The sequence below is a fragment of the Cottoperca gobio genome, chromosome 4, assembly GCF_900634415.1.
Source record: "Cottoperca gobio chromosome 4, fCotGob3.1, whole genome shotgun sequence".
Taxonomy (NCBI): Eukaryota; Metazoa; Chordata; class Actinopteri; order Perciformes; family Bovichtidae; genus Cottoperca; species Cottoperca gobio.
This window is the reverse complement of record NC_041358.1, coordinates 27,696,629-27,724,591: the sequence shown is the minus strand read 5'-3', so window position 1 is coordinate 27,724,591 and position 27,963 is coordinate 27,696,629. Positions and strand designations below refer to the sequence as shown.

The following is a 27,963-nucleotide window of genomic DNA, read 5'->3' as shown; positions in this document are numbered from 1 at the left end:
TAATGGAACACTAAGCATTTAAGTTTGCAGCACATATTCGAGTCTCTCCTTGAGTGTCGGCTGAATGAGATGTAAATACAGACGCTCTTGGCAGGAGCTGATCAAGAACAAAGCTAAAAGTGGGCAGAGCTGCTGTCTCCTGGAGGACACCTTCTCCATGGTGTCCTGTCTGCCCTGGAGGTCCGACAACCTGCACCAGGTGTCCCTCATCGAGAACTACCCGGCTCCTCTCATCGCCCTGGGCGAGCCCGTCCGACAGGTGACTACAGATGATTTCATCTCTGGGTCAAGTATGAACATAAAAGAGGTTTTTAGCAAAAGTTGAGCTGAAATGAGTTTTAACTTTTACCAAGTTAAAGTTAAATGTGTGTCTTTTGTGTGAGCAGGTTGCAGCACTGATTCACTGAGAAGTGTTCCACAACACTGTAAACACAGTAGAGGAAGATGTCCTTTAGTGTTATTAGCTAAAGCCACATTTAGCAAGTTTGTTGGAGGAAGACATCCTGAAATAAGAAAACAGTAAATTAACTTTGTTCCTAAAGGAGTCGTCTTCCTTCAACTTCCCTCATGTCTCTGTCACAAATACAGTCACCAGGGTGAAATGTGCGCTCTGATAAAAGCCTGTGTGCTGCCTTCAGGGCGTCTTCACAGTGTGGGAGGAATCTCCAGACATGAAGTCGGCCTCCAGAGGGCATCAGAGACAAGTGTTCCTCTTCAGGGAGTGTGTTGTGCTGTGTAAAGTGAAGCGAGACTCCAGCATGACCAGAGACACCTTCAGCTTCAAGAACAAAATGAAGGTGAGATGTGTTCTGATTCTGATGTTTTATTATCATGTATAAGTTACTGTTGACTCCCCATCTCTGGCCACATGTGAGGACATTCCCTCTTCTCTCTCTCCCTGTTTCCTTCCAGCTGAACGATGTGGAGATAAAGGAGTCTGTGGGCGGAGACGAGAAGTCTTGGGGCTTGTGGCACGAGCACAGGGGCTCCGTGCGGAGGCTCCGGCTGCAGGGCCACTCCGCCCTGGTGAAGCTCTCCTGGCTGAAGGACCTGAAGGAGCTGCAGCAGCGCTCCAGCCTGCCCACCAACAGTGAGTGTTTCGACAGTGAAGCATAAAACTATCAAGTATTTTCTTTTTTCTTAGAATTACCACAAGAGTTAAAGCAGTGTCTTGCAAACTGTGAGAGAAACTCACAAAGCGGCGCTGCACCATCTGTGTCTGATTTACTGATTTACTGATTTACTAACTGACCTTGTAACTGAAAAACACTTAAATGCTTCATTTGCAACGTTCAGAATCCTTCACTAAATGTGCAATCATGCAATAACACTTATAGTAGACGGGATCGTTTGTTGCACTGACGAGTTAGTGAGAAACATTGTTTTCAGCTGCAAAGTTTCAACCACAAATACTTTTTCTTGATGTCATTCAGCATAACTAATATTGCCCCCTGCAGTACTGCAATGTACCCCTGGGGGCACTAATACCTCCAGTTGAGTAAAGTATTACACTGACTTTTATATTCTGAACTCTTTCGATGCTTCAGGAGAAATAAAGTTTTCGTCTCTTTGTCTTTTGTTCTGTTTCTCTTGTTGAAGGTCGAACCTTTTTTATATCCTGAGAAATGTCCTTGCAGATGAAAGAAAGTGTGTAAAAATGACCTTTCTCCCTTTTTTTATGTAATTAATACGGCATAACAATGTGATTACTTTCTGTATCTGTGTTTCTCTCGACAGGCCCACCAGTGTTCGAGTCTCTGCTGTCTGACTGCACCACAAAGATCGGACAGACGATCAAACTGACCTGTAAAGTCTCAGGATCGCCCAAACCGCTGGTCAGCTGGCTCAAAGGTCCGAACAGTCTTATTAAAACATGTTTGTTTTTTACCTTAATTAATCCAAATATAAGATATTCAGGCGTAGTTTGACTGATGTTCCCGCCCCTCAGACGGCCTTCCTTTAGAGGACGACCCCCGTCACATCATCACTGCAGACCGGGCCGGCAGCTGCAGCCTCATCCTGGACAGCCTGACCGCGGAGGACTCTGGGCAGTACGCCTGCTACGCTGCCAGCCCCATGGGCAGTGCTGGGACTCTGGCTAAGGTTGTGGTGTGCGGTGAGTCTGTGGATACATCTAAACCCTGGGAGCCGCACATGCAGGGATACATACTACAGCTACTACTGCTGCTGCTATTGTAGTTTATAATACTAGTATTAATTCTACCTACTACTAATATGACCAATTAGATCTACTAGTAATACTATCACTACGACTATAACTACTGATACTACTAATAATACTAAACTACTAAGAACTATAACTTCCATTATTGGTGTATAGAGGGTTTGCACTGAGTGGCAGCGTTAGCTACAACAAAGCTAGCTTACAGTTTCACAAATAGAAACCTGGACACATAAAAGCAGAATATTCAAATAGTGTCCTTTCGTCAACAAATCCCACCTTGACGTACGAGCAAACGTCGAGGCTTCAGTTTGCCTCATGGCGTCAAGATCAGGTACATAGACATGCAATGCTCACACCTCAGCTCGCTCACCTCGCTCTGCATCGACCAATCGGCTCGCTGCTCCCTCACTGCGAGTGGGACCCTGATACACCTCAAATAAAACCGCCGGTTTGCTGTCCTGGAAGGAGCTCCACATTGATGTCAGGTCAGCAGGAAGTCTTCACACCTTCTGCAGACTGAAAACAAACCTCGACTTCACCTCGGCCAATTTAAAAAATATATTTTTTCTGTATGTTGCACTTCTATGATTCTTGCTGTTCGGAGTTGTATCCTCATGATTGTTTGCACTTATTGTCACTTTGGACAAAACCTTCAGCTAAATGAACTGTGATGTAATTACTCTGGTTCTTAGTAAGTTGTGAGGATCTCTGTCGAGTCCAACTGCTTTTACTTTCATCGTTTGCAGCCATGTTGCCTCTTAGTTCCTCTGGGAAAGTGACGTCAGCTGACATTTTAATGCATTTCTTCTTCTTCTCTCCAGCTCCACCCAGATTTGTGTGTCGGCTGGAGAGCGCTTGTCTTTTAGAAGGAGAGGATATACAGTTCACCTGCTCCACACTCACCACTCCTTTACCACGGGTCAGGTACGTCAGCAGAAGTAACCGCTCGAGTTGCTGCATCATATTGTGACGTGAAGACGTACCTGGCAGTAAACGTCTGATTGTGATTTGTGTTCTGCAGGTGGTTGAAAGATGGCAGCGAGTTGACTGACCAGCAGAAACACTTCATCCTGAACGACGCTCGCAGTGGAATCTTGTGTCTGACGGTCGTCCGTGCCACGGAGGCGGATATTGGACAGTATGAGTGTGAGGTATAAAACGTATCCATAAAGTCAGATTACAGTCAGAGTCCTTTGTACCAGACATCTGTAAGATACGTCTCGTTTTGTGTCGTTTAGCTTTGGAATGAGTTCGGCTGCATCAAGTGCAAGGCCGGGCTCTGCCCCGCGTATGTGCCGCCGCTGGACCTCGAGGGCGACCATCCGCAGGACTTACAACCTAAAGGTAGGACGCCAGAGCTGCAGGTAACGATCCTCCACACAAACCCACAGAGAGGCTTTCACTTCCACTGGCTCAGCTGTTTGAGGGATGAAGCACATGCCATTGTCCTTCACTTTCATCACTTTTACTTCATCACATGACATCTCTTCAGTCTCAACCACTACCACTCATCCATTCTATCCAGCTGATGCCATTTTGAGATTTGACTCACATTTACCTTTTTTCCTCCATTTCACACACACTCACATCATCACACACACTCACACACACTCACATCACAACTACCAGCTGTCACTTGATCCTCAGGTTTATGGAATAAAGTGCATCGTTTTATATCGAGGTGCGGACGAGCTTTTTAATATATTTCTTGTATTTCTATTTGAGTAAATGTATTTTCTAGTTTACCTCAGAGATGGACAGTAACTAAGTACATTTACTTCAGTACTCTATTTAAGTACAATTTTGAGGTACTTGTGCTTTGAGTATTTTCATTTCCTGCTACTTTAGACTTGTACTCAGAGGTATATATTGTACTTTTATTTGATATTTGATATTTATTTGATTGATATTTATTTGATTCCACTATCAACACTAATATATAGTTTAAAAAATAAACTCCTTTACCAGCTGCAACATTAAAGTGCTTTTGATTTGAGAGTTAATGTTAGTCATGTGAGAAGTCAAACAATAGTTTCCATAACCCTGCGGGATCGAGTGGCTCCAACATACACACCATACTGCACCTCTCAGCATCCTCACCCATGAAAAGACATCAATACATTTATTGTATGGAATGTTTTTTGTGTTTTTCATCATGTTTCCACTTTCCACAGAGGGCATGGGTTCACACGAGATTAATGTTCCTGCATTAGTCTGAAAGGTGGAGCTGCCAGAAACTAACAGCAGCAGTTTAACTGCAGAGACGAGTTACTGCCTCATATCATGTAGCGGTTCATCTGTCAAGCCGAGCTCAGTGCACACAGCAGGCAGGATGCAAACATAAAGAGAGCTTTAATAAACAAAGCTGATTACAACACAAAACTATATAATATATATATATATATATATATATATATATATATATATATATATATATATATATATATATATATATATATATATATATATATATATATATATATATATATATATATATATAAAAACTAAACTGCGAAGGTAACAGAAAACAGGACAAACCAATGCAGTGATAAACACAGAGGGAACGACCACACGAGGAAACATAGACGCTGAACCGACAAGGAACAATGGGATACACACACAGGTATACACACACAGGTATACACACACAGGTATACAAACACAGTTATACAAACACAGGTATACACACACAGGTATACACACCCAGGTATACACACACAGGTATACAAACATAGTTATACAAACACAGGTATACAAACACAGTTATACAAACACAGGTATACACACCCAGGTATACACATGCAGGTATACAAACATAGTTATACAAACACAGGTATACAAACATAGTTATACAAACACAGGTATACACACACAGGTATACACACACAGGTATACACACACAGTTATACAAACACAGGTATACAAACATAGTTATACAAACACAGGTATACACACACAGGTATACACACACAGGTATACACACAGGCATACAAACATAGTTATACAAACACAGGTATACAAACACAAGTATACACACACAGGTATACACACACAGGTATACACACAGGTATACACACACAGTTATACAAACACAGGTATACACACACAGGTATACACACACAGGTATACACACAGGTATACAAACACAGTTATACAAACACAGGTATACACACACAGGTATACACAGACAGGTATACAAAGACAGTTATACAAACACAGGTATACACACACAGGTATACACACACAGGTATACAAACACAGTTATACAAACACAGGTATACATAAGTATATATACACAGACACTAATCACAAGAACAGCTGGAGGAGGCAAACACACGGGCAGCAGGTGATCAGACAGGAGGCTCAAATCAGGGCGGGGCAAACAATCACATAAGGCGGGATCACATACAAAGACAGGAAGTAAAAAGACACAGGGTGAGTTTCCTTACAAAGTAAAACAGGAAACAGAAAAACTAAAAGCCAGGATCATGACCGTATCTATTCCTTTACGGCCGTTACCGTAGGGTCAGTAAAAATAATATAATTATTTTCATCCAAATTCAGCAGAACTCTTAGATGTTGATGGGATTTACTGATGTATTTAATGTATTTAAAAGGTTTTAATATCTTAAGTTAGTGTTAACCACCAGGCACCGAACCAGAAACTCCTTCCTGCAGCACATTATTTGGGGGGTTTTGACAGCAGTTCACTATGTTTGCCCTTCCATCGTCTGTAACCTTCATGTTTTTCCATCTTCCCTCTACTATTCCTAAAGCAGGAAGTTCCTCACATGGACCGTTCCATGTAAATCATCATTGTCACGATAACCAATAACCACTCAGCATTCCCCTTTCTCCTCTTGCCAACGCATGTCCAGCTAACTCTTCACTTCTACGAACAACAAGATGGTCATGTGCTGGGCAGGTGTTGCCTTTACCCCGTGCAGGAGGGCATACGCTCATGTTGATGTGTTGGTTAGTGGGTTAAAGCCTCACGTACGGTAAGAAATGCATTATTACTGATCCCGGTATGTAAGGTAATGTACCTTTTCCTTTTCCAATGATTCAATAAAGTGCAGCATAATAATTCCTCAGTATTTTAAGTGTCCCTTATTTCGTGCTGAGTGGTATTTTGGTTTCCATAGATGCAGACTCAGAGGGATGGTCCACTGCCTTTGTGAAGAAATGGCTGCAGACTGATTTCAGTCCGACCTCCATCGCGAAGATGCTGTTTCCTCCTGAACACCCTGAACAGTAAGTTTAGAGCCTCGAACACTGATGTTTTAACCTCACTGTGAAGTTGAACAGGCATCAGCCTCATTTTCTCTCTGGTTGGTTGATTTAATGAGGAAGTTAGGGAGGAATTATCCCCACAATTTGAAAAGAATTGCGCTGATTTCCAACGTCTAAGAGTCAGATTTGTTGCACGACTCGGACTTTAACACCAATGACTTGAGACTTTTGACTTGGAAATGCTTGATGCCTTCCCCCGCGCCCAACATTTGTACCATAAATCTCTTCATTTACATCTCAGGTTAACGTAATTCATTCCCAACGTTTATTACGCAGATCCGCTTTGTCCAATCAAGAGAACCATGAAGAACTAAGTTACTGAACGGCAGTTGGAAAGAATTATACCAAAGATAATTTTGTTCACGTGCAAAAACAAGTCAACAAACAAACAAATAGCATTTTTCAGAACGAGTAGGTTGAAAAGTACATATGGAGACACATTATGACAAAGTTTAGGACTCCGGACTTGTCCGTCTGGACTTCATCCCAACATTAGAACTCAGTGATAAAAAGGTAAAAGTCATAGAATCCGTAAATAAGGTTTGTGAGTAGATTTTTCTCTGGAATCATCAGTAGTAAAATCTTATCTTTGTTTCCAGAGCTGAATGTACTGAAGATGCGGCTCCTGCCTCGACATCCATGGATCAGGTGGTGCTGCAGCCTCTGTACCTGGAGGAGGAGGAAATCTACATCTCAGAGCAAATGCAGGAAATCACAGACGGTATTATTGTCGTTATTCTACAACCACATTGTGCGATCAACATTTACTCCATAATGATTAAAGTTAAGTTGTTTGTCACTGTAGCACAAGAGTATGACTTCAATCATACATGATGTGTGATTACTAACTGATCTTATCTCCTGCTCAGCTCCTCCCTCCATCCAGGTACCTGCTGAGGATCTGTGTGTGGATCCGGGAACACCAGCAACATTCACTGCCATCATCACTGGGAGACCAACCCCGACTGTACAGTGGTACAAGGTAGGAGCACAGTAGATCACAGGTTTCCACCTGAAGCGTTGGTTGCTGGAAGATCTCGGGGTAGCTGGGTTGTGACCAAGGACTGTATATATGAAGTCATTGGTGTGTGGACGGTTTGAAGCCTCGAGTTTGACGTTTTGGCCGTCGCCATCTTGTTTTTTTATAACCAGCAGTGACACGAGAGGGGGGGGCGCTTAGTAAAACCAAACACTGAACAAGACATTTGTATGCCACCAAAATTAACTGAAAACACAAACTGTGAAAGAGTTAAAGTTGTAAGACGAAAACATGCACAACAATTAAACCGGACAACACCATGATAGTGACCTGTCAATCACAGGTAGCCCCGCCCTAAAGAGACGCTGCTTTATCCTCTATTTTACTGTAAATGTTTCCAGAAGTTACTAAATGAACATCATGTTGAAGAAGACTTGAAACTACAGATTGAGACATAAACTCATCAGGAAAATGTTACTGAGGTAATAAATCAAGAGAGAAGGAGAAACATTTTCTCATAGACTTCTATACAACCAGAGGAGTCGCCCCCTGATGAAGGTTACAGAGGAGTAGAAACATGTTCTCATAGATTTCTATACAACCAGAGGAGTCTCCTGCTGGAGGTTACAGAGAAATAGAAACATTTTCTCATAGACTTCTATAGAACCAGAGGAGTCTCCTGCTGGAGGTTACAGAGAAGTAGAAACATTTTCTCATAGACTTCTATACAACCAGAGGAGTCTCCTGCTGGAAGTTACAGAGAAATAGAAACATTTTCTCATAGACTTATATACAACCAGAGGAGTCTCCTGCTGGAGGTTACAGAGAAGTAGAAACATTTGATCATAGACTTCTATAGAACCAGAGGAGTCGCCCCCTGCTGCATGTTACAGAGAATGCAGGTTTAAGACTCTTCTGAATTGGCTTCACTTATGAGACCTGGAGGTTGACGCTTGGTTGTGATTTAATTTAGATGATAGAAAAAAATATCATATTCCTACCATGCAAGTTACTTTTGTATATATTATTTTATGTATATTTAACCAAAAGTGGTACCATAAATGTTACAGATAAGTAATGCATACCCCGTCTCTCTCTAGCTTATGTTTTCTTCTTGTAAAATACTAAACAGTGTGCATTTACACTGCGTCTTCTGAGAATGAAGCATAAAATAAGATCATATGTTCGTCTCAGGAGTGCATTATATTGTTTTTAGAGTTCACAAGTCAACGGTTTTAACAGTATTTGTGGACCTGGTAGCTCTCACTACTAAGACGTTTCTCTTTCTTCTGTGATTGGAGGATGGAGAGGAGCTTGCAGCCGATGATAATGTAGAGATAGTTCAGCATGGAGCCCGCTGCTCAGTGACCATAGTGTGCCCCGAGGGGGAGGACGGCGGCGTGTACACCTGCTTCGCCTACAATGACTCTGGCCATGCCTCGTGCCAGGTGGAGCTGACGGTGGAGGAAGGTGAGACGACAGCGATGCTTGATGTTGGTCCAAGTACTGGACCTGTTTTATTCACAGGTTTTGTTTTTCTCTGCAGGCCCACTGGAGTGCCAGGAGAGAGAGGTGGAGCTCGGGAAGAGGAGAAAGTTATTCTCCGTCTATGATGTCCATGAGGAAATTGGAAGGTGAACCTGCAGTTGATAATAATGTAGTCTCACCTTGAGCCCTGTTAAGGTTTGATATGATCCGCATCATCTCTCTGGGTTTTAGGGGAACCTTTGGGGTGGTGAAGCGTGTCGTCCACAGACGAACAGGAGAAGTGTTTGCTGCAAAGTTTCTGCCTCTGCGGAGCAGCACTCGGACCCGGGCTTTCCAGGAGAGGGACTTGCTGTCCCGCCTGGCTCACCCTAGAGTGGCCTGTCTGCTGGACTTCTTCTGCACCAGACGCACTCTGGTGCTGATCACAGAAATGTATCCTTCCTGTTAAACGCTACAATAGAGGGCATAACACAAGAAATACGTCTAAGATGGGAAAGATGCAGATGACTGTACAGATAGATTCAACAAGAACTTGAGGCCGAAAGAAAAGAGAAGCAAATGGATCGTTGTAATTCACAGAAACAACTAGAATCCAGTTGAATCCAGTGAAACGTGGATTTGCGGTTGACATTTTGCGTCAGGTATGTTAGATTTTTGGGTATATACGATTTTGACTACTAATTATTTAAATATGTATCATCTTTCATTTATATTCTGTGCAACTGTTACGTTCTTGTCAGCATTAATTTAAAAACCTCCATCATGATGAGCCGTTTGTTTTACAGTTTTCAAAATAAAAGGTGTAATAAAATAACACTCATTTCGTCAACAAATCCTGCATTGAATTACGACCAATTAAGCTTTGAAGCTTTTGTCTTTGTTTTGTGCATTTCCCCGGCGTCAGAATCAGGTACATATTAATGTCAGAAAACACCATTATTGGCCACAAGTCAACGTCCATGAACCCGTTCTTTGGTAAGTTAGATGGATCTTTGTCGAGTCCAGCTGACTGTAATTTAAGCAGATAATTTACTGTTTTTCAGTCCCGGATTTGCAGTTTCCCCTACAAACGACAGCCATGTTGCAGGATGTTGTTTTACCTTTAGCGTCAGTGCATATAATCTCTATAATTTTTCGCTCACAGTAGACTTAGTCCGTTGCGTTTGATTAGTATTAAGTTACGAGTTCTTTAACACCATTTCTAGCTGCTGTTCTCATGGACTTCTGGACCATTTATTACTGAGAGGATCAGTGTCGGAGAGAGAGGTGCAAGCTTACATTTTTTCCCTACAACAATGATTCATATCTTGCAGATATAATTTGTCTCTTGACTAATATTCTTTACTTTATTGCAGGTTCAGTCATACATCCAGCAAATCCTGGAAGGAGTTGGTCACATTCACAGCATGAACATTTTGCACCTGGACATTAAAGTGAGATTTCTGGTCCATTATTGACGTTGTCGTTATTTTAAAAAGCGATTCTTAACTCCCTTTTAATGGCTTCTCCCTTCAGCCTGATAATATCCTCATGGTTTATCCGCCCAGAGATGAGATCAAGATCTGTGACTTTGGCTTCTGCCAGGAAATAGACATGTCCAGACACCAATACAGCATGTTTGGTACGCCAGAGTTTGTCGCCCCTGAGATTGTTCACCAAGAACCGGTTACTGTGGCCGCGGATATTTGGTGAGTTTAACTGCTAATTGGTTAATTGGTTTCTCTCTAGACCTGTTCCTCTTACAGCACACATTAATATCTCTTATTCTCTCCTCTAGGTCTGTGGGTGTTATCGCCCATATATGGTATGTATCACTGATAATATTCTCAAAAATATTCACTCTACAGTTTATCTAAAAGCTGTGCATATGACCTCTGTTGACTATTTACATCACACTTTATCTTGATAGTCTGCTGTGCCGATGCCCTTTTGCGGGTGAGACGGACCGCGCTACACTGCTGAGGGTGGGGGAGGGGACCCTGAACTGGGACGCCCCGGATGTCACGTACAGGAGCCCCGAGGCCCAGAACTTTCTCCACATGCTCCTTCAGCCAGATCCAGAGTAGGAACCAGTTTCATTATTGCTTACGCTGCAATACTTTATTCTGAACATTTTAAATTTATTTTGAACATTTCAACATTATTCTCAATATTTCAAATGTATTCTTGAAATGCAAAATAAATTAACAAATCTGCCTCTCTTATTTTTCCCTTATGTACTAATACTGAAAGTTTGACTGTATTCTCGAAATTTCGACATGCAACAAAAACCTTCCAAAATAAATAAATAATAATCTTTCTCATATTTTTCCATTTAAAGTCCCATTTCATGTGAGAAATGAGCATAAAGGAGTCGAATGATTTAATGTTAATACACTAACAACACTATTACGTGTTTCATGGTGCAACATAACACAAGTCTGACTTTCCTCTACCCAGGAAGAGACCATCTGCCTTTGAGTGCTTGAGCCACGAGTGGCTGCAGGTGAGAGGATGCACAGCACAATAGAGCTTTACTGTTTTCAAAAACATACGACTGTAACTTAGGAACACAACTAACCACACACATCTTTGTAACTGTGTTCACAGGACGAACACGCAGGAGAAGATACGGATGAAATCAACACAAAGACTTTGAAGATCTTCATCTCTAAAAGGAAATGGCAGGTGGGTTACTTAAGGAAGTACTAACTGGTTTATTGCAATGTTTACAAACTTTAATATGAATTCCCAGTAGATCATATAATGTCCTTAAAATAAAACATATTTTCTAAATCTGTCTTCACCGGTATCTCTCCCATCTTTCTCCCCAGCGTTCTCTGACTTGCATTGGGTCAGTTCTCACGTTGAGGCTTATCTCCGAGCTGCTGGACGCTCCTCTCAGAGAGACTGCAGTGACCGTGCCCCGCGAGCCCCAGGAACACAGCAGCACCTCTCTGAGCAGTGGATCCTCCTCCGAGTATGATGAAGCTGACTCCTGGGACTTTTTCCAGCACTACAGCCCGACTGAAGAGGAGGAGGAGGAGGAGGAGGAGGAGGAGGAGGAAGAAACTGAGGAGGACTACGATCCTTTAACGGAGAGAGACCAGATCCCGAAGTCTTTTGCCAAACTGCACTTAGATGCGGAAGAGGAAGTGACATTAGGGGAGGAAGAGGAGGATGTAGAGTTGGTAGGAAGGATGAGTGTCCTAGAGCGGAGTATGAGCAGGCAGTCAGTTGCGTCTTCAGACGTGTCGTCCCAACAGACACCTCAGAGGGAGCGCAGGTTCAGCAAGGACAGCAGTCAATCTCTCTACCTATCCGATGGGGATGAGGGTTCAGGCAGTGACGGAGGTCGTATCCCTCGTGGCAGCGTCATCCGAAGCACTTTCTACAGCACCTCTCATCAGCTTTCACCCATGTCTGCAAGACACATGACGTTACGGGACAAGTTCAAGGCCAAGAAGCAGGAGAGAGGCCGCAAACCGCTCCGGAGAAGCTTTTCAGGACGTCTCAACGAGCCTCTTATTGAATACGTGGAGGATGACACGGAGACCAATCGTGGCCAGAGACGGGGATCGGTCCAGCCTATGATGCAGAAGTCCTGTTCATTTGACAGTGGGGTTAGCCTCGCCCACACCAACGTACCCCCTCACAGGAGGAGCAGGTCTCTTGACGAGTACTCTCGACGATCTCCCAGCTCCCCCAAGCACACAAAGTCTGGTGAAGAAGAAGAAGAAGAAGGCTCTCAAAGTCTGAAGGAAGATTTGACCGATGATGAAGTGGCAGGGAGTAAGTTATTGGTAATCCCGAGCCCTCGGCGACCCCCAAGAAGAAGAGGCTCTGTCGCGCCAATACAAGGGACTCGCACGCTAGGTGGCTCTTCTGTTCCAAGCCTCCTTGCTGGAGACAGAAGGAGCTCCAGGCTGGATCCGCAGGCAGCGGGCGACACCTTCGCTGGCTCCCAGGGGTCTCTGGCTGAATCGTCTATTTTGGAGCATGGTGGCTCCGAGTCTTCAAGTAGACTCGGCTCCTATGAGGAGCTGAGTCATGGTCATCTCAGAGGCAGATGCAGATCAGGAGAGAGTGAAGGGTATGATGACCAAGGGGAGCCTCTCATTTCCCAATCCCCATGCTCGTTTCAAGAGGTTAAACCTAGGAGTTCGCTTCCCCAGGCACCGCCTCGCAACCGCACCCACTCCAACCCCAATTTATGCGCAACCATCAGAGGTCGGCCGGGGACCCTACTAGCAGCGAGCCCCAGTCCCAGCCTCTCTTCTCTGCAGGCTCCAGAGAGGCCTCCCAGGGCCAAGGACAAGAAGCAGGGCGGTGGCCTCCAAAGGCATGCATCCGCTCCGGTCCTAGAAGTTCTGCCACCTACAGGAAAGTCCCCCAAGCTGGGGGGCGGGCTGCTGAAGATCTTCCGCAGGCAGTCCTGGACCGGACATTCATACTCCCAGCTGGACAATGCAGCGTTAGGACCCACACTAGGAGAGATCATGAAGCCAGATACTCCCACCATGTCCCTGAGGAAGAAAATGAGAGCTTCAGCCTCCAGCCTGACCAAACTGTTTTCCAGGTCTTCCAGTAATGAGGATGTCAGTAAAGGAGGTGAGATATTATATATATATATATATATATACATATATATATATATATATATATATATATATATATATATATATATATATATATATATATATTCTATTATCAGGCATTATGTTCGGCTTGCCCGTATGTTTGTCCCATTCTCGTGAACGCGATCTCTCAGGAACACCTGGAGGGAATTTCTTCAATTTTGGACTCCAGGAGATTATTAGATTTTGGTGGTCAAAGGTCAAAGGTCACTGGAGGTAGAGTGGGTCGTCCACCTGTTGGAGGGTTAGTGGTTCAATCCCCAGCCCCTGCAGTCAGCATGGTAAAGTGTCCTTGGGCAATATACTGAACCTCAAATTGCTTCCGATGGCCAACGGTGTGTGAGTGTGAATGAACCATAGCTGTCACCTGTCTCAGTTATGTTATTTTGTTTTCCCTTTTTGATTTGTCTTTTATAACAGCGCCCATAGTTAAAGGATCAGCTCCCATCCCACCTGAAAGGCATCGTAGCAGCGGTCTTGAGAGTCCTAAAAAGAGGGCCTCCAAACTCTTGCCTTCTTTCAAAATACCTGCATTCAAAAAGAACAAAGGTAAAGAATAAAGTATATTCTGTAGATCATGTATTTCTGCTCCAAAATGACCTGAAAACCTGTGATTATTATTTTGCTATGATCCTGGCTGTGTATGTTTGTTCCACTCCATCATCTCCAGATCTGCTGGTCCGTCCCAACAAGGCTGAAGTGCTCCAATTAGATGGCGGTGGAGTCCTGCTGGTTTGGAAACCAGTGCAGTCCAGTGAGCCTGTCACCTACTGTGTGCAGTACTGCACAGAGGGTGAGTTCACAGAGCAAACACAGCACAGTTAGTGGTTTGTGTTAAAGGGAAACAAATTAGTTGTTTGTGTTGGACAACTGTGAAAGCTCCTGTTACTGAAATATAAAATCTATTTGCTTACAGAAGCACAAAAAAACTGTTTCATAATGAAAGATAAATTCCTTAAATTTAGAGCTTTTGCATTATTAAAAATCGAGTGGAGAAGGACACTGCAGGGAACTTATAGAAAAAGGAATCTATATTCACGGTCTGTGTAAAGAAGGCAAAACTGATAACCACAGAACAAAACCAAGAATCCAACAAAGACTAAACTGAAATACAAACTAATCTGACGAGGGATGAGGTGCAGGTGGAGAGATGGGTGGAGAAGCTCAGGGTGACGGGAAGGAGCTGATTGGCTGGAAGAAGATGGGTGTGGAGATAAAAGGGAAAGGAGACAGTCTTAACTAAAAGTCTTCTGGACACAGAGCCAGAACAATTAAGCATTTCTGCTGTCAGTCGATACTGAATTTAGGTTTTTCTTTCTTTACTTAATTCACAGCTGTATATTTCTATTTTACTCTCAAATTGACCTCAACAATAAATGTTTTAACCGTATCACTGATTTCACTGATGCATGAATCTACTGCTGGAGCATTAAAGGGGACACGTGCTCTTGTTTTCAGGTTCATACTTGTATTTTGGGTTTCTATAAGAAGATGTTTGCATGCTTTAATGTTCAAAAACACTTATTGTCTGAAACAAAGTTTTAGCAAGAAAAATTGCAAAAGTAGTTCTCAAGGCGTTGGTGGAGATACTCAGATGTATTCTAATAAGCCTGCATGTGACACAGGAAGTGGAGACACATGTGGTGTCTTGTTCCACAGTGTGTGTGTGTTGGTAGACACTCCAGATGTTTGTGCACACAGGCTGGAAAAGAGAGTTTTCATCTTAGAATGTGCAGTAGGATCTCAGACTTCCGTGTCTCCTCAGGTGGGGAGTGGACGGTCCTGTCGGAGGAGGTGACTGACAGCTGCTATGTGGTGAAGGACTTCCCTAGAGGAGCCTCCTACGCGTTCAGGGTGGGCTGCATCACCAAGACCGGAGCGGGACCTTTCAGCGATGCTTCAGCAGCCGTCGTTATGGCCACTCATCCTGAAGGCAAGAAACATACATACTAAACATAGTGATGCATGTGTGAGCTCAGTCAGGGGTTCCCAAAATATTGCATTTCAAGACCCTCCACATAACATTTGATTAAGCCCCCTTTTGCAAGATTGTAAATGTAGGAAACAGCACAAAGAAACACTTCTGAATTTATTTCATTACTTTTATTAATGCAATAACAATTGTTTTGTATTTTCCCATCTGTAATTATTCTATTAGATTTAATATTTTTGTTTTCCATTTTAAGCATTGTTTGTCCTTCAAGCAGGTTAATATTGACTTGCCTATACTACTACTAATAATAATAATGTATTATTATTATTATTTATTATTACGTATTATTATTTACTATTATTATTATTTATTATTATGTATTCTGTATTATTTATTATTATGTATTATTATTATTTATTATTTAATATTTATTATTTATTATTATTTATTATTACGTGTTATTATTTATTAGTATGTACTATTATTATTTTATTATTTATTATTATGTATTATTATTTGTTATTATTATTATTTATTATTATTATTTATTATTATTTATTGTTATTTATTATTATTTATTATTATTATATATAACGTACATATATATTTTTTCTTGCCTTTTTTTCTTATCTTTCCTCCAATTTGCGGAGACCCCCCTGCCGGCCCCCACCATCCCTGATCTAATTCATAATTTTGTAAATGTAGCAGGAATTCTCCAACACACAGATGTTCAGCAGTGATACACACATCCACTGTGATCCTCTGTATTCACTCTTTCGTACAGAGATCCACATTCCTCTCATCCAGACTGAGTCCCTAGGGGTCAAAGGTCACCGGGTCAGAACGACAGACAACACACAAGAACTTCAACTTCCTCTCTGAGATCAACAGGTGGGTTTAAAGTAGAAGCTGCGATTTCTGTGCAACAGTATCTGTAGATGATCTTTTGTGTAATTGTTTCTTTTACTTTGTATTTAGTGTTTGATGATTTTCTTCCTTTGGGTTTTATTTTGAAATTACTTTTCAGGTTTCTCACGTCTGTCACAGATTCTGATATCTCTGTATTCAACCTGGTATTTTGTTCTGAAATTCAGTATTTTTACATTGTTTTCTCGCTTCTTGTAAAATAAAGAAAAGTATTTTACAACAGACTTTAATAGTTAGTTATGATGAGAGCCTTGCTTTAATATTGAAAACATATGTTACCACCAGGGGGCGCCACATCCTCCACTCTTTACCTGCTAACTCAGTGTTACAGGGGACCTCCAGGAAAATGATTTTCTCCTCACTTCCTCTTCTTCTTCGTACCGTCCTCCCTCAGGGGGCGCTTCAGCGTCGTCACCCTGTGCAGGGATGCTGAGACCAGCCAAGTGTTTGTTGCCAAGATCAGCCCGTACCAGGCGGAGCAGAGGCAGCTGGTGCTGAGGGAGTACCAGCTGCTGAAGAGGCTCCGCCACCCTCACCTGGTGCAGCTGCACACCGCCTACCTCACCTCCTGCTACCTGGTGCTGGTGGAGGAGCTCTGCCCTGGCAAGGAGCTGCTCTACAGTCTGGCAGCGAGGTAAAGGAAGGCTGGAGCAACACACACGTGTGTGTGTGTGTGTGTGTGTGTGTGTGTGTGTGTGTGTGTGTGTGTGTGTGTGTGTGTGTGTGTGACAGGCAGGCAGAACTCTTCACTTTATAGTTTGTGTAAGACACTAAAATAAGCAGCTTTAATTATCGCCGCCATGTTGATGATACATGTAGGATTTAATGTCATTTAAACTTTTGAGTGATTTTAAGACGAATCAAAGTAAACTGACCCTTACTGTGTGTGTGTGTGTGTGTGTGTGTGTGTGTGTGTGTGTGTGTGTGTGTGTGTGTGGATGACAGCTGCTGTGAAAAGGGAACATTGAGTGTGTGACAAACCTGTCTCACACCTGAGACATAAAGTGTGCTCCCTGTGCAGCCGCTCCCCGCCTGTCGTGACTCTGAACTCTGTCTGCTCCCTCTCAGAGATCTGTACGCAGAGACTCACGTCGCCGAGCTGCTGCTTCAGATCCTGAGCGCGGTCGACTACCTGCACAGCCGTCGAGTCGTCCACCTGGACCTGAAGTCCGACAACATGCTGGTGGACGACTGTAACCACCTGAAGGTCGTCGACCTGGGCACCGCTCTGTCCTTCACACCCGGGCAGCCTCTCAACGTCGAGCACATCCACGGCCTGTCGGACAGCAAAGGTACCGAGTCTTTCTAAAGCTGGTTTGAGATTCTAATACTAAAGCTTTGACTGTCATGGCCTCCAACAGACTGCCGCAGCAAAGGTACACTTTCTTTAAGACGGAGGGAAGTAATCCTGCAGCTGATGCTCGCTACCATAGCCTAACAAACAAGTCCCGTGTCTTAGTCATTTCCTTCATTCAGAAAGCGAGTGAATGTTCCGCAGCAGCACAGCTCTTCATCACCAACATCCTGTTTCTGTCTGTCAGTTTATATTGTCCTCCCTAAAGCTCCGGAGATCCTGGAGGGTCAGGGCGTCGGGCCGGAGACCGACGTGTGGGCGATCGGAGTTCTGTCTTTCCTCATGTGAGTCCAGAGGTGCAGGGGGAAGAACTGAAAGATGTTCTGCTTCAAGGAAGGAGTCAATTTGTGATGTGATGAATGTGTATCGAACATCATCAGAACAAAGGACGACAAATGAACTATTTTAAAGATTGAAGCATCCACGTTGGATTAGAATTGTTATTAATTACCTTTTTTAATATATAAATTGCTGTTTTGCTCTTTAAATACGTCGGATTCCTAATTATTAATTATGCTAACACCTAATCTGAGAATACAATAAAATACAACTCTGTGTTTTGGCTCGTGGTCCTTCAGGGGAAACGTTCGTGCACTTCTGCTTTAGATAATATTATTTTTCATGTACGTTTTGATTATTTACTCTGATTCTTGCAGCTCAAGTAGTTACAGGGTTACTTCAGATTAAAGCAAGTGAAATTTAAGACTTTTTAAATGATATTCTGGAGGAAATTCAAGACTAAATTTCACCAAATTAAAGGAAAAAAACGACATAAATTACATTTATTTCATTCACATTTACATTTTAGGATTTAGTTTAATTTTGCACAAAATGTTTACTGTAATAAAAACCTTTTACGATGTCAAGCCAGCAATTATTTTGAGATTCAAAACTTGTAATGTCAGGAAAGAAAAGGATTAAAATAATCCCATTTTAACACTAATTAAAGTTTTTATTTGTCATGAGTTCAATGTATTTGTAACGAGGCCGCTCATCCTGTAGCTCTGAGAAGCTGTCATTCGTTGTATAATGTGTTTAATGTTTGTGTGTTTGTCCTCTTCCTTCCCCAGGCTGAGCGCCGACAGCCCGTTCCACGCCGAGCACAGCTCGGAGCAGGACCGAAACATCAAGAAGGGGAAGATCCAGTTTGGACGCTGTTACCCCGGCCTGTCCGAGGGAGCCTTGAACTTCATGAAGAGCAGCCTGAATAATAAATCCTGGTGAGCGTCTGTCCTCAACTGTCGTCCGCGTCACTGCAACTTAAAGGGACAGTTCACACGAAACGTTTCCCTCTCACCTGGAGTGAGTTGGCGTAGAGATGTCTGTCTTCTCTACAAGATGATGGAAGTAGACGGAGCTTAGAAAAGCTCAACAGCAAAGTGTCTTCACAGGAATCATGACCTGATTACTGAAGATGATCCACAGACCTTGTTGTGAGCTGTTGGATGCAGGAACTGTTTTCTTTCTACCGTATCACTGCTCAGAAGGAAGCGTGCGCAGGAGGCTTGTGAGATAATAACGTATCGTTCAGCTCCGGAGAGCCTGAACTTCCTTCCGCCCGCTGATACGTTTGGCGGGTGTAGTTCGGTAGAGAGAAAATAGTTCCTACATGACACTGCTCACAACGAGCTCTGTGGAATATCTGAGTCACCGGGTCATGAGTCCTGTGAAGAGACTTTGCTTCTGAGGTTTTGAATCTCACACTCAGGTTGTTCGGTGTGTGTGTGTGTGTGTGTGTGTGTGTGTGTGTGTGTGTGTGTGTGTGTGTTAAATATGTTTAACATTTACAAAGAGATAAATGGTCTAAATTTCACTTCTGACCCTTTTACCCGAAGACCCTGTGTGTTATATGTTGATGGGGGGCAGCAAATGTACCATTTTCCTATCACATGTTTAGTACAGTAAATAAGCCAATCAGAAGAAGTTTCATAGAGAAACAATTATTTTAAAATACTATTCCTTGATGTTGAAGTTTGAATCACCACAAGACAAATAGTTCCTTTGTGTTAAAGAGAAGACAGACACGTGTTTGTGGTTTAGTGGTGAACTGTCCCTTTAACTGCACATGCAGAACATGTTGTATTTGTGAATGAAGAACATAAATGTGCTTGTTATAATATGATAAAACGTTGCAGGGGGAGACCCACGGCAGCCGAGTGTCTCCAGAACCCGTGGCTGCGGGCGCATCGCGGCCGACACTCCAAAGTGTGTTTCTCCACAGACAAGCTGAAAGATTACCTGATGCAGAAGGAGGAGAAGCGAGACCTGGTGCGCACCAAGCTGCAGGGTCCCTTCTTCCAGTGACGGAGTCTCTTCCTCCACGCAGCTTTTTAACATTTCACTTCAGTCCTTTAAGTCTCCTCTGGTGAATGTGATGCGTCTTAATGAGTTTCCAAAGTGTGTGAAGTGTCCTGCAGTCTTTGGTGTGTGTGTGGAAACACATCAGGGACGAGGTGCGCGTTAGAGAAGCTGTTGTGTTGCTCCTCAGTGTCAGTGTTGGACTTAAAGAGTGATTTATTTAATTAAAAATGTTCACGTTTTGCCTTAAAGTAATAATGTACAAATGTTCTGTTGAATGCTTAATAATACTTAAATATTGGGGGTCGCTCGCCAATAAGTTGATGATGAAAGATTAAATAAAAGTGTCCCGTCGTGCTCACATTCTTTATTCATTCATTCCACACGAACGTACAGATGTTTAATATGCAGTGATCTCACATTCCTCCATAATAATGAAATAATAAGCAGCATGTGAGTAACTATTTAAATATAAGTTGTAACTCATATACTTAACGAAGAGCACATTTATTTCTACAGTAGAATCCAACAAAACAAATGAAAGTAACTTTTCTTGATGATGCTGCTGTTTACTCATCAGGATCATTCAGCTCTGAGTTTGGCAGCAACACAAACTCTTCAGTCCAGAGTCCTGGTTAAAGAAACGATGAAGGTCTATGAAGTGGGTGAAGAGTTGTTGAGGTGTTGGTTCCCCTCGTCTTCACTGAGCCTCCTGAACCTTTTGGATTTCCTGTTTAAAGAGAGACGGTACTCGGTCTGTGCCACAGCAGTCACAAGGTCAGAGAACACTTTAAGGTCGTACTCACGTCACTGAGGATATCTTTCAGCTCCTCGTAAGCCCTCTCCAAGTCATCATTGACGATAACCACATCAAACACTCCGGGCTCATTACCTGCGGGACAAAACTGGATTAGCTGCAATGGTTGTCTTTATTTCAGCGTCGCGTCAAAGCTGTGAGACTCACTGAGCTCCATGTCGATGCGCGCGGCCTCCAGGCGCTTCTGTAAACTCTCCTCCGTCTCTGTCTGTCTGTCCCTCAGACGCTTCTCCTGAGGAAGACGATGAAACTCCGTCAAGTAACACAACAAACGTCACGTCTGCAGTTTTGTACCAAATTCACAAAGTTGCATTTAGGAGGTTTTTAAAACGAAAACAAAAGCAGCAGCAGGAATAAGACAGAGTGGTGTTTTATTAATGGCCACAAGGTGGAGCTGTTGCTTTAATATGACGTGCAAGCATCGAATAAATACCATGTTTTATTGTTAGTGGCGCCCCCTGTGGCTGGAACTGTGTGAGATGTTACAGACTTGTGTAATGTGCCTTTATGTTCATTACTCCCAAATTTGGTTTTAATCTAATTTAGCATTCAAGAGTTATTGCCCTGAATGTACGTGCACTCCCATTGAAAAAAATATAACAGTAAAATATTTATATCTCAATAACTGTAAGAAAAAAAAAGATATTTTGCACCAATCACCTAAATAAATGTCAGAAATAACTCTTTGACGGTCGACATCGCACGAGCAACAACAGAGCTGAATGAAAACAGTAGAATTAATGCAATATATGAAGTTACCAGGATCTCCATGGAGGGAGGCTGGATGGAGATGTAGATGGGGTTCAGGTCGGTCTCTTTAATCCTCTTCACCCCCTGGATGTCCACGTCTAAGATGCACATTAGGTTCCTGGCGAGCACGTCCTGTATGGCGGCTTTACTGCAGACCCGACACATTGTGACATCATGAATCCGTACAAAAGAAGAAGCTTTTTAAACGGCCGTCACATCCGAGCACGGAGAGGCTTCACGAGAGCGTAATCGTGTAATTTGGGAGCCTGTCGTCGGTAAGGTAAGAGGATCGCTGCATTGATCCCAGCTGCTCAGACTCGTGTGTGTGTGTGTGTGTGTGTGTGTGTGTGTGATCTCCACAAGAAGAGGGAGAGATTAAAAGTGACACACGAGGTGCTGAGCCGCAGCGCTGCTCTCTTTGACCTGAGAGGGTTAAAGCTCCATCTGTCAGCAGAGATTCTACATCCTCTTGATCCCTGAGAGGAGTCTCTTACACAAGACAACCAGTGGTTTCAGATAAGTGCTGATATACATTAAAGTTCTGCTAAACGTATGAAAAGTAAAAGTCTTGTTCAGTAATAGGATGTTTTTGGGTTAATATGACTGCTGTAGATGTGTAAGGATGTTCTCATTTTAATGCTTATCAAACGCATTTAAATTCAAAATCACAGAATGTGTTGATACCTGGTTTTCACTGGGCAGGGAGGGGATTGGAAATAGTCATTTGAAAAGTAACTCAAGCCTCAAATTTGTATTTAGACCAATAAGAAACATGTGAACCACACACATGATGCTCGGACGCTCTTGTTCTCCATAATAAAAATGACAAATAGTTAAATGTGTCCAAAAAGCCACGATGCATCTACATCTACACGTTGCTCCTCCACTCAGTGAAAGATCAAAGATTTACCTTGTTCCATACATGTTGCCGGAAAACTCAGCGTTTTCTATGAACTCTCCGTTGTCGATGCCCTCCTGCATGGCCTCCTTGGTTGTGAAGTGGTAATCTGTGTAATGCAACGCACATCATGAATCAAGGTCTGCCGTTGAAACGTGCACGATGCAAAGAAATGAAGGAGAGGATTCAAATCGACAGAGAACATGAAGGAACGTCACAAAGACTGAACTGGATTATATTTATGCTTAGCTGATAAGGTGTCTACAAGTCTACGATGTCTGAGGCAACTTAGAGACTGTGTGTGTGTGTGTGTGTGTGTGTGTGCGATGTGTAACTGTGACAGAGCACATCCCAGATCTAGAGGCCTAACACACACAAACACGTCACTGCTAACACTAATGGACTCTGCGATCGCACACAATCATTAGCATGAAGTAACAACAGAACAGGACGAAGCTGTGCAGCGAACTTATAGATAATAAGCCTGAAAACAAGCAGACGTTACTTTAAACTGGACCTCAAAGGCTGCAGAACATTAAAGCTGCAGTTGGAAACTTTAAGGAGAAGAACGTTTTGCATATTTGCTGAAACTCATTTTATCCTGAGAGAGAACGTGTCCTGAGCGCCCAACGATCGGAGTCTGTGACGCAGCGTCTGCTCTGAGCAAACTGTCAAATATGAATCAATAATCTGCGACTGCGTTGTTTATTTCTAAACATATTCTAGTGTTCTGTTTAAAATAAGAATCTTGCGGTTTTGACTCGACTGTTTTCAACATTAAAATATGTTTCTGAAAAGATTGGAGGGACATATAAACACGTCTCACGCACTTCTCTCAGGATACTGCGACACTTGCAGCAAATATCTCATAAGTTACAAACTGCAGCTTTAAATATTTCTTTGCAACATTAAAACCTCAGTTTGGTCCAAAGTGAGAAAAGGCCGCTGATGCGTTCAGGGTCCTACAAAGTAACGGTTCTTTTCTCCAGAGTTAAGCTTAAGTTTGAGAAGCTCAGGTGCATCCTGTACATCCCAAAAATATAAGTCCAGGTTCTGAATCTTTCTCCTGCGATGCTAACGGTTGCTTGCTAATCCTCGATGCATCAGTCACAGTCGGGGAAACAAAATACAGGTGTGGAAATGGGAATCACCACGAGGCATCACAGGGGGCTATTTTCAAAACTTATTACTCCAAAGTGTAAAATGTCTGATCCTGATTCTCTCAACTCGTTTAGTTCCTACGAATCCAATGACAGCGCATGATGAAAGTAACCCCTCTGCTTTAAAACAGATCAGAAGTCACCTTTATCTGTGGTTTCTGATTCGTTAGGACACAATGTGGTTGACATTTCTAACCCTTCAGAGGAAAAGACGGCTGCTACAGGAAGTAAAATCGCCCCCAGAAGCATGGGGAGACTGTTCAGCCCTATGGAGAAAGCAGAAGAGGCACAGAGAGGTTTATCCCTTCATGTCGAGGAAGCTTCACAGTGAGGACAAAACCGTTCGTGCACTTCACTTGGGAGTAAGAAGTGTTGTGGCCGTTACTTTAGATCGGGCAGGTGGGGAGGCTGGGACACGTGGAATACAAACAGAAAGCAAAGAGCTGTAAAAGGTTCACATCCACAGAGCGTGAAGGTCCTGCAGTGAGAAGGTGCTAAACACTAAACACTGTTAGTGTGACGTCGCCTGTACTCTTATCTTCTCTTGTTCTGGTTTGTTAGAAGGAGCCACCTGGCCGCCTCCCTAGGGAGGTGTTCCAGGTACAAGACCCCGGGAAAGACCCAGGACTCGGTGGAGAGATTATATCTCCTCACTGGGAACGCCTCGGGACCCCCCAGTAGGATCTGGAGGATGTGGCCCGGAGACGTCCAACCAAATTATATTTCTAAAATATCTAAATGATCAAGAATAAATAATTACGTCATCGTATTGTGACGTGTGTTTGTAATGAACGACTTAAAGGTTTTAAACTCTTGCGTACGCTCACGGTTTGGGAATCCGATGTAGAACGAGTTCTTTTATATCGTGAACGATGTGCTGCATTGTTTAAATAATAAGTGAAATAGACGATGTTAAGCTTTGTGTTTCTGTTCCTCTTCTACACTCTGTGTTCGTGCAGGAGTGTAATCCCATGTGGGAGGGGCCACGTGTGTGGACACATGAATGAATGAATGAATGAATGTGACACGTGTGCAGATACTAAAACAAGCGTACCTTTTCCATCTTCCTCTCCTGGTCGGGGGTTTCTTGTCGTGTCTGTGAGGAGAAGAGTTCATCGTTAAAACACAGAAATAAAGTCATTCATCAGTTGTGTAAAGAGAAGATTAATCTAAAGGGGGCATCATGCACATTGTTCTGGAGCTGCAGGTGGAGACACTGACTCGTCTCCTGCTTCCTCCTCACACAGTTTCAGTGGAAGTCAATACGTTTGCACACAGACGTACGCGACACGCTGAATCCGAAGATGCCCTCGTGCTCATTCATCAGCCTCTTCATCAGCGTGCTCTTCCCCGCGCCGGAGGGGCCGCTCAGCACCACGGGTCTCGGTCCGGACATTGTTCTGAGACAGACGGAGAAACAGAAGGAGCTCAGCTTTGTGCAGAGAGAAGATTACACTCCGGTATCTTGTGCCGGCGGAAATCCAGAGTTAAGACACGAGCGAGACAAAAACATTGTTTCACTCTGGTCAGTTAAAGAGTTTGTGTTATTTAACTTCCTGAACATCTTCTGTGAGACGAGAGGAACATGAGAACATCAGAGTGTGTGTGTGTGTAACTGTGTGTGTAGATGTAAACTCTCCACAGCTACATTACATAACGCCTCATGTACATATTAAACACTTGTGATATAAACTTGTGTTGATGTGAGTCATGAAGTGGGGAAGCTTCATGATATCTGTTAGTTACATGTTTGACCCTGTTCACCTGTAGTGTGTACAACATGTTTGACTCTGTTCACCTGTAGTGTGTACAACATGTATGACCCTGTTCACCTGTAGTGTGTACAACATGTATGACTCTGTTCACCTGTAGTGTGTACAACATGTATGAATGTTACAATACATATCTTTAAAGGAGCTTTTTCTCACACTCTTCAGCAGAAATCTCCACTTCAGCAGCACGTACATACACCAAAGTGCAGGAAGGTTAATCCTCTGATCCAAGCTTCTCTTAAAGCCACGGCAGTGTCCCAACACGCACGTCCAGTGAAGAGCAGACTCACATTACTGTGCTTTTAATCTCTACTTTTAATGAAATGACACTTCCTATTTCCTTAATTGAAATATTTAAAGTTGTCCTAATTGCCGACTCGTTAGACAGCCGCAGGTGAACGTTCAGGGAGCCCGTTAATGAAGCCGTGCAGGTCGGCCAGACGGATTAATTGCATCTGTGCCAGACAGCACCAAGGGTCCAGAACAGGTGACCCGTTTACCTGAGGAGGACACTTCAGTCCCCTTTAAAACAATGACTTATCATACAGTCAAAGTGAGCACCCAGCCTTCTAACATGTTGCTGTTATCAATCGTTCCCTTTTTAACTTTAACTTATTCACAGATCTAAAAGCAGACACACATTTATTTCAGCCTTTGCAGAGTTTCTCCTCTTAATGCAACATTTACTGCACACGAGATGAGTCCCCAGAGTGTTTGAACATCCCAGCAGCAGACGAACACTGCAAACATGTAACATGGAGCTGCAGCGATTCGTTAACTAACTTATTGATCGATCAACAGGATCGTTAAAGTCGGATTTCATGATAAAACGTCAGAAAATGCTGAAATAAATGTCCTGTTTTCTGAGTTGTATATCATATTAAAGTGAATATCTTTGGGTTTCTGACAAAACAAGACATTTAAACTCATCTTCTTGGACATTTATCACTATTATCTGACATTTTATAAAGTAAAACATGAATCAATAACAGATTTAATCGCTTTATGTGAAGTTAAAGAAATCCTCCTTACCTTTGTTCACTCCGCCGGTGCAGTCTGTGTCATAGGAAGGTTTAATAGCAGATGCTTCTTCAGCCAGGCCTCTCAGCGTGTGTGTGTGTGTGTGTGTGTGTGTGTGTGTGTGTGTGTGTGTGTGTGTGTGTGTGTGATCCACTGAAGCAGCTCACTGTCAGTCTGAATCACCACCACCACCCTTCAGCTCGATGACCAATCACATGTGTGCATGCTGACCCGTGTGCACACACACACAGGTCACAGTGTGTGCGTCCACACACACACAGGTCACAGTGTGTGTGAGGATCGTGCACAGACGTGTTGCTGAAACATGAGATTTGCGGGATATCTAACAAAACTGGAAGAAGCATTCTTAACTCTTTGCAGGAATGTTCAGAAACGCCAGCGTTGAGCTACATAAACAAACTTGTAGGTTAACGACATTTTTGCAGGAGCTTCAACGACGTTCATATTTGCAGAGATTGAAGCAGTTAAATTACTTTTCTTTTACATTTTTATGTTCTGTTAACACCTGTCATCCTGGGCCTTAAAAGGATTTATGAAATGATCGTTCAGCATTACTTCTCTTCTGTAATTAACCGTCATGGCTCCGGCTCTGACGAGTAAAGTTCAAACTGTCTAAAAAGGTGCAAGTTTGTTTTCGTCGTTAAGATTGTAGAAGTGAGACGACGGTCCTTTGGTGTCCGACCGGTGCTTCAAGTCTAAATAAGTTAAATATTTATTTAATTTCTATTATTTTGGTTTATGTATGACCTGTGAACACCCGGGCAATTCTTGGCTTTTTCTATATTGTTGACCTGACCACATCCCTCCCTCGGGAAACTTTGCTGTGGGTTGAACTGAACTTCTTCCAGTGTGCTCACACACATGTGGAAACCTGGTAGCTGCAAAGTGAACCCAGTTCATGAAGCAGTTCCGCTACAGGACGTGCAGGTTAACGGCTCTTTCACTTCCTTTCACTTCCTTTCACTTCCTTTCACTTCCTTTCACTTCCTTTCACTTCCTTTCACTTCCTTTCACTTCGCTTTAAATCAGAGATGACATCATCGTGAGCGTTCAGGGTTTCTGAGGCGTTTTCCTTCTCTGTGATGGAACCTCGTCTGCAGTGAACGCTCAGAGTGGATTTAGTGTTCCTCCGCTCTGTAACTAATCCTGCACCGACCCACTTCTTAAAGGGTGAGTTCACCACATTACAGTCACAGTAACAAAGCTGCCAACAGGCTGAACAACAGCAGATGCTTCCTGTCGTCTCACAACCAACATCCTCAGATCCAACAGTTGGAAACTCGTTAACAACACAGAGGTGTTCTCTACATATATATATATATATATATATATACTGTATATATATATATATACATACTGTATATATATATATATATATATATATATACATATATATATATATATACATATATATATATATATATATACTGTATATATATATATATACTGTGT

The 27,963-nt window shown here is 42.8% G+C and overlaps 2 protein-coding genes across 2 annotated transcripts in view; one reads left to right on the top strand and one right to left on the bottom strand.

Moving 5' to 3' along the window:
• obscna (obscurin, cytoskeletal calmodulin and titin-interacting RhoGEF a) overlaps positions 1 to 20,419 on the top strand; it is a 64,778-nt gene extending 44,359 nt beyond the window's left edge. The window contains 32 exon segments of the mRNA XM_029429631.1: positions 95 to 259; positions 639 to 797; positions 913 to 1,090; positions 1,738 to 1,851; positions 1,949 to 2,116; positions 3,007 to 3,109; positions 3,207 to 3,336; positions 3,424 to 3,529; positions 6,331 to 6,439; positions 7,078 to 7,199; positions 7,348 to 7,460; positions 8,759 to 8,927; positions 9,004 to 9,091; positions 9,177 to 9,377; positions 10,151 to 10,211; positions 10,301 to 10,378; positions 10,461 to 10,633; positions 10,723 to 10,749; positions 10,855 to 11,007; positions 11,385 to 11,430; positions 11,535 to 11,612; positions 11,759 to 13,535; positions 13,982 to 14,110; positions 14,232 to 14,354; positions 15,327 to 15,494; positions 16,279 to 16,313; positions 16,315 to 16,385; positions 16,816 to 17,055; positions 17,490 to 17,713; positions 17,963 to 18,059; positions 18,846 to 18,995; positions 19,911 to 20,419. Of these exon segments, the coding sequence (XP_029285491.1) occupies positions 95 to 259; positions 639 to 797; positions 913 to 1,090; positions 1,738 to 1,851; positions 1,949 to 2,116; positions 3,007 to 3,109; positions 3,207 to 3,336; positions 3,424 to 3,529; positions 6,331 to 6,439; positions 7,078 to 7,199; positions 7,348 to 7,460; positions 8,759 to 8,927; positions 9,004 to 9,091; positions 9,177 to 9,377; positions 10,151 to 10,211; positions 10,301 to 10,378; positions 10,461 to 10,633; positions 10,723 to 10,749; positions 10,855 to 11,007; positions 11,385 to 11,430; positions 11,535 to 11,612; positions 11,759 to 13,535; positions 13,982 to 14,110; positions 14,232 to 14,354; positions 15,327 to 15,494; positions 16,279 to 16,313; positions 16,315 to 16,385; positions 16,816 to 17,055; positions 17,490 to 17,713; positions 17,963 to 18,059; positions 18,846 to 18,995; positions 19,911 to 20,079 (5,724 nt within the window). The 3' untranslated portion in view covers positions 20,080 to 20,419.
• A 104-nt stretch (positions 20,420 to 20,523) lies between these two features.
• On the bottom strand, positions 20,524 to 25,094 carry guk1b (guanylate kinase 1b). Its single transcript, XM_029429421.1, has 7 exons — positions 24,983 to 25,094; positions 24,753 to 24,794; positions 22,551 to 22,647; positions 21,650 to 21,788; positions 21,038 to 21,122; positions 20,880 to 20,965; positions 20,524 to 20,803 (listed from the first exon to the last, which is right to left on the bottom strand). Exons 1-7 carry the CDS (start codon positions 25,092 to 25,094, stop codon positions 20,774 to 20,776), a joined length of 591 nt encoding a protein of 196 aa, XP_029285281.1. The 3' UTR covers positions 20,524 to 20,773.
• Positions 25,095 to 27,963: the final 2,869 nt, after the last annotated feature.

Excerpts from the sequence above, each read along its gene's own strand:
- guk1b (XM_029429421.1), bottom strand. The coding sequence starts at position 25,094 with ATGTCCGGACCGAGACCCGTGGTGCTGAGCGGCCCCTCCGGCGCGGGG. Across the intron at positions 21,123-21,649 it reads CTCCCTCCATGGAGATCCTG|GAGAAGCGTCTGAGGGACAG; the intron begins GTAACTTCATAT and ends CGTCTTCCTCAG. Across the intron at positions 20,966-21,037 it reads GCGCATCGACATGGAGCTCA|GTAATGAGCCCGGAGTGTTT; the intron begins GTGAGTCTCACA and ends TTTGTCCCGCAG.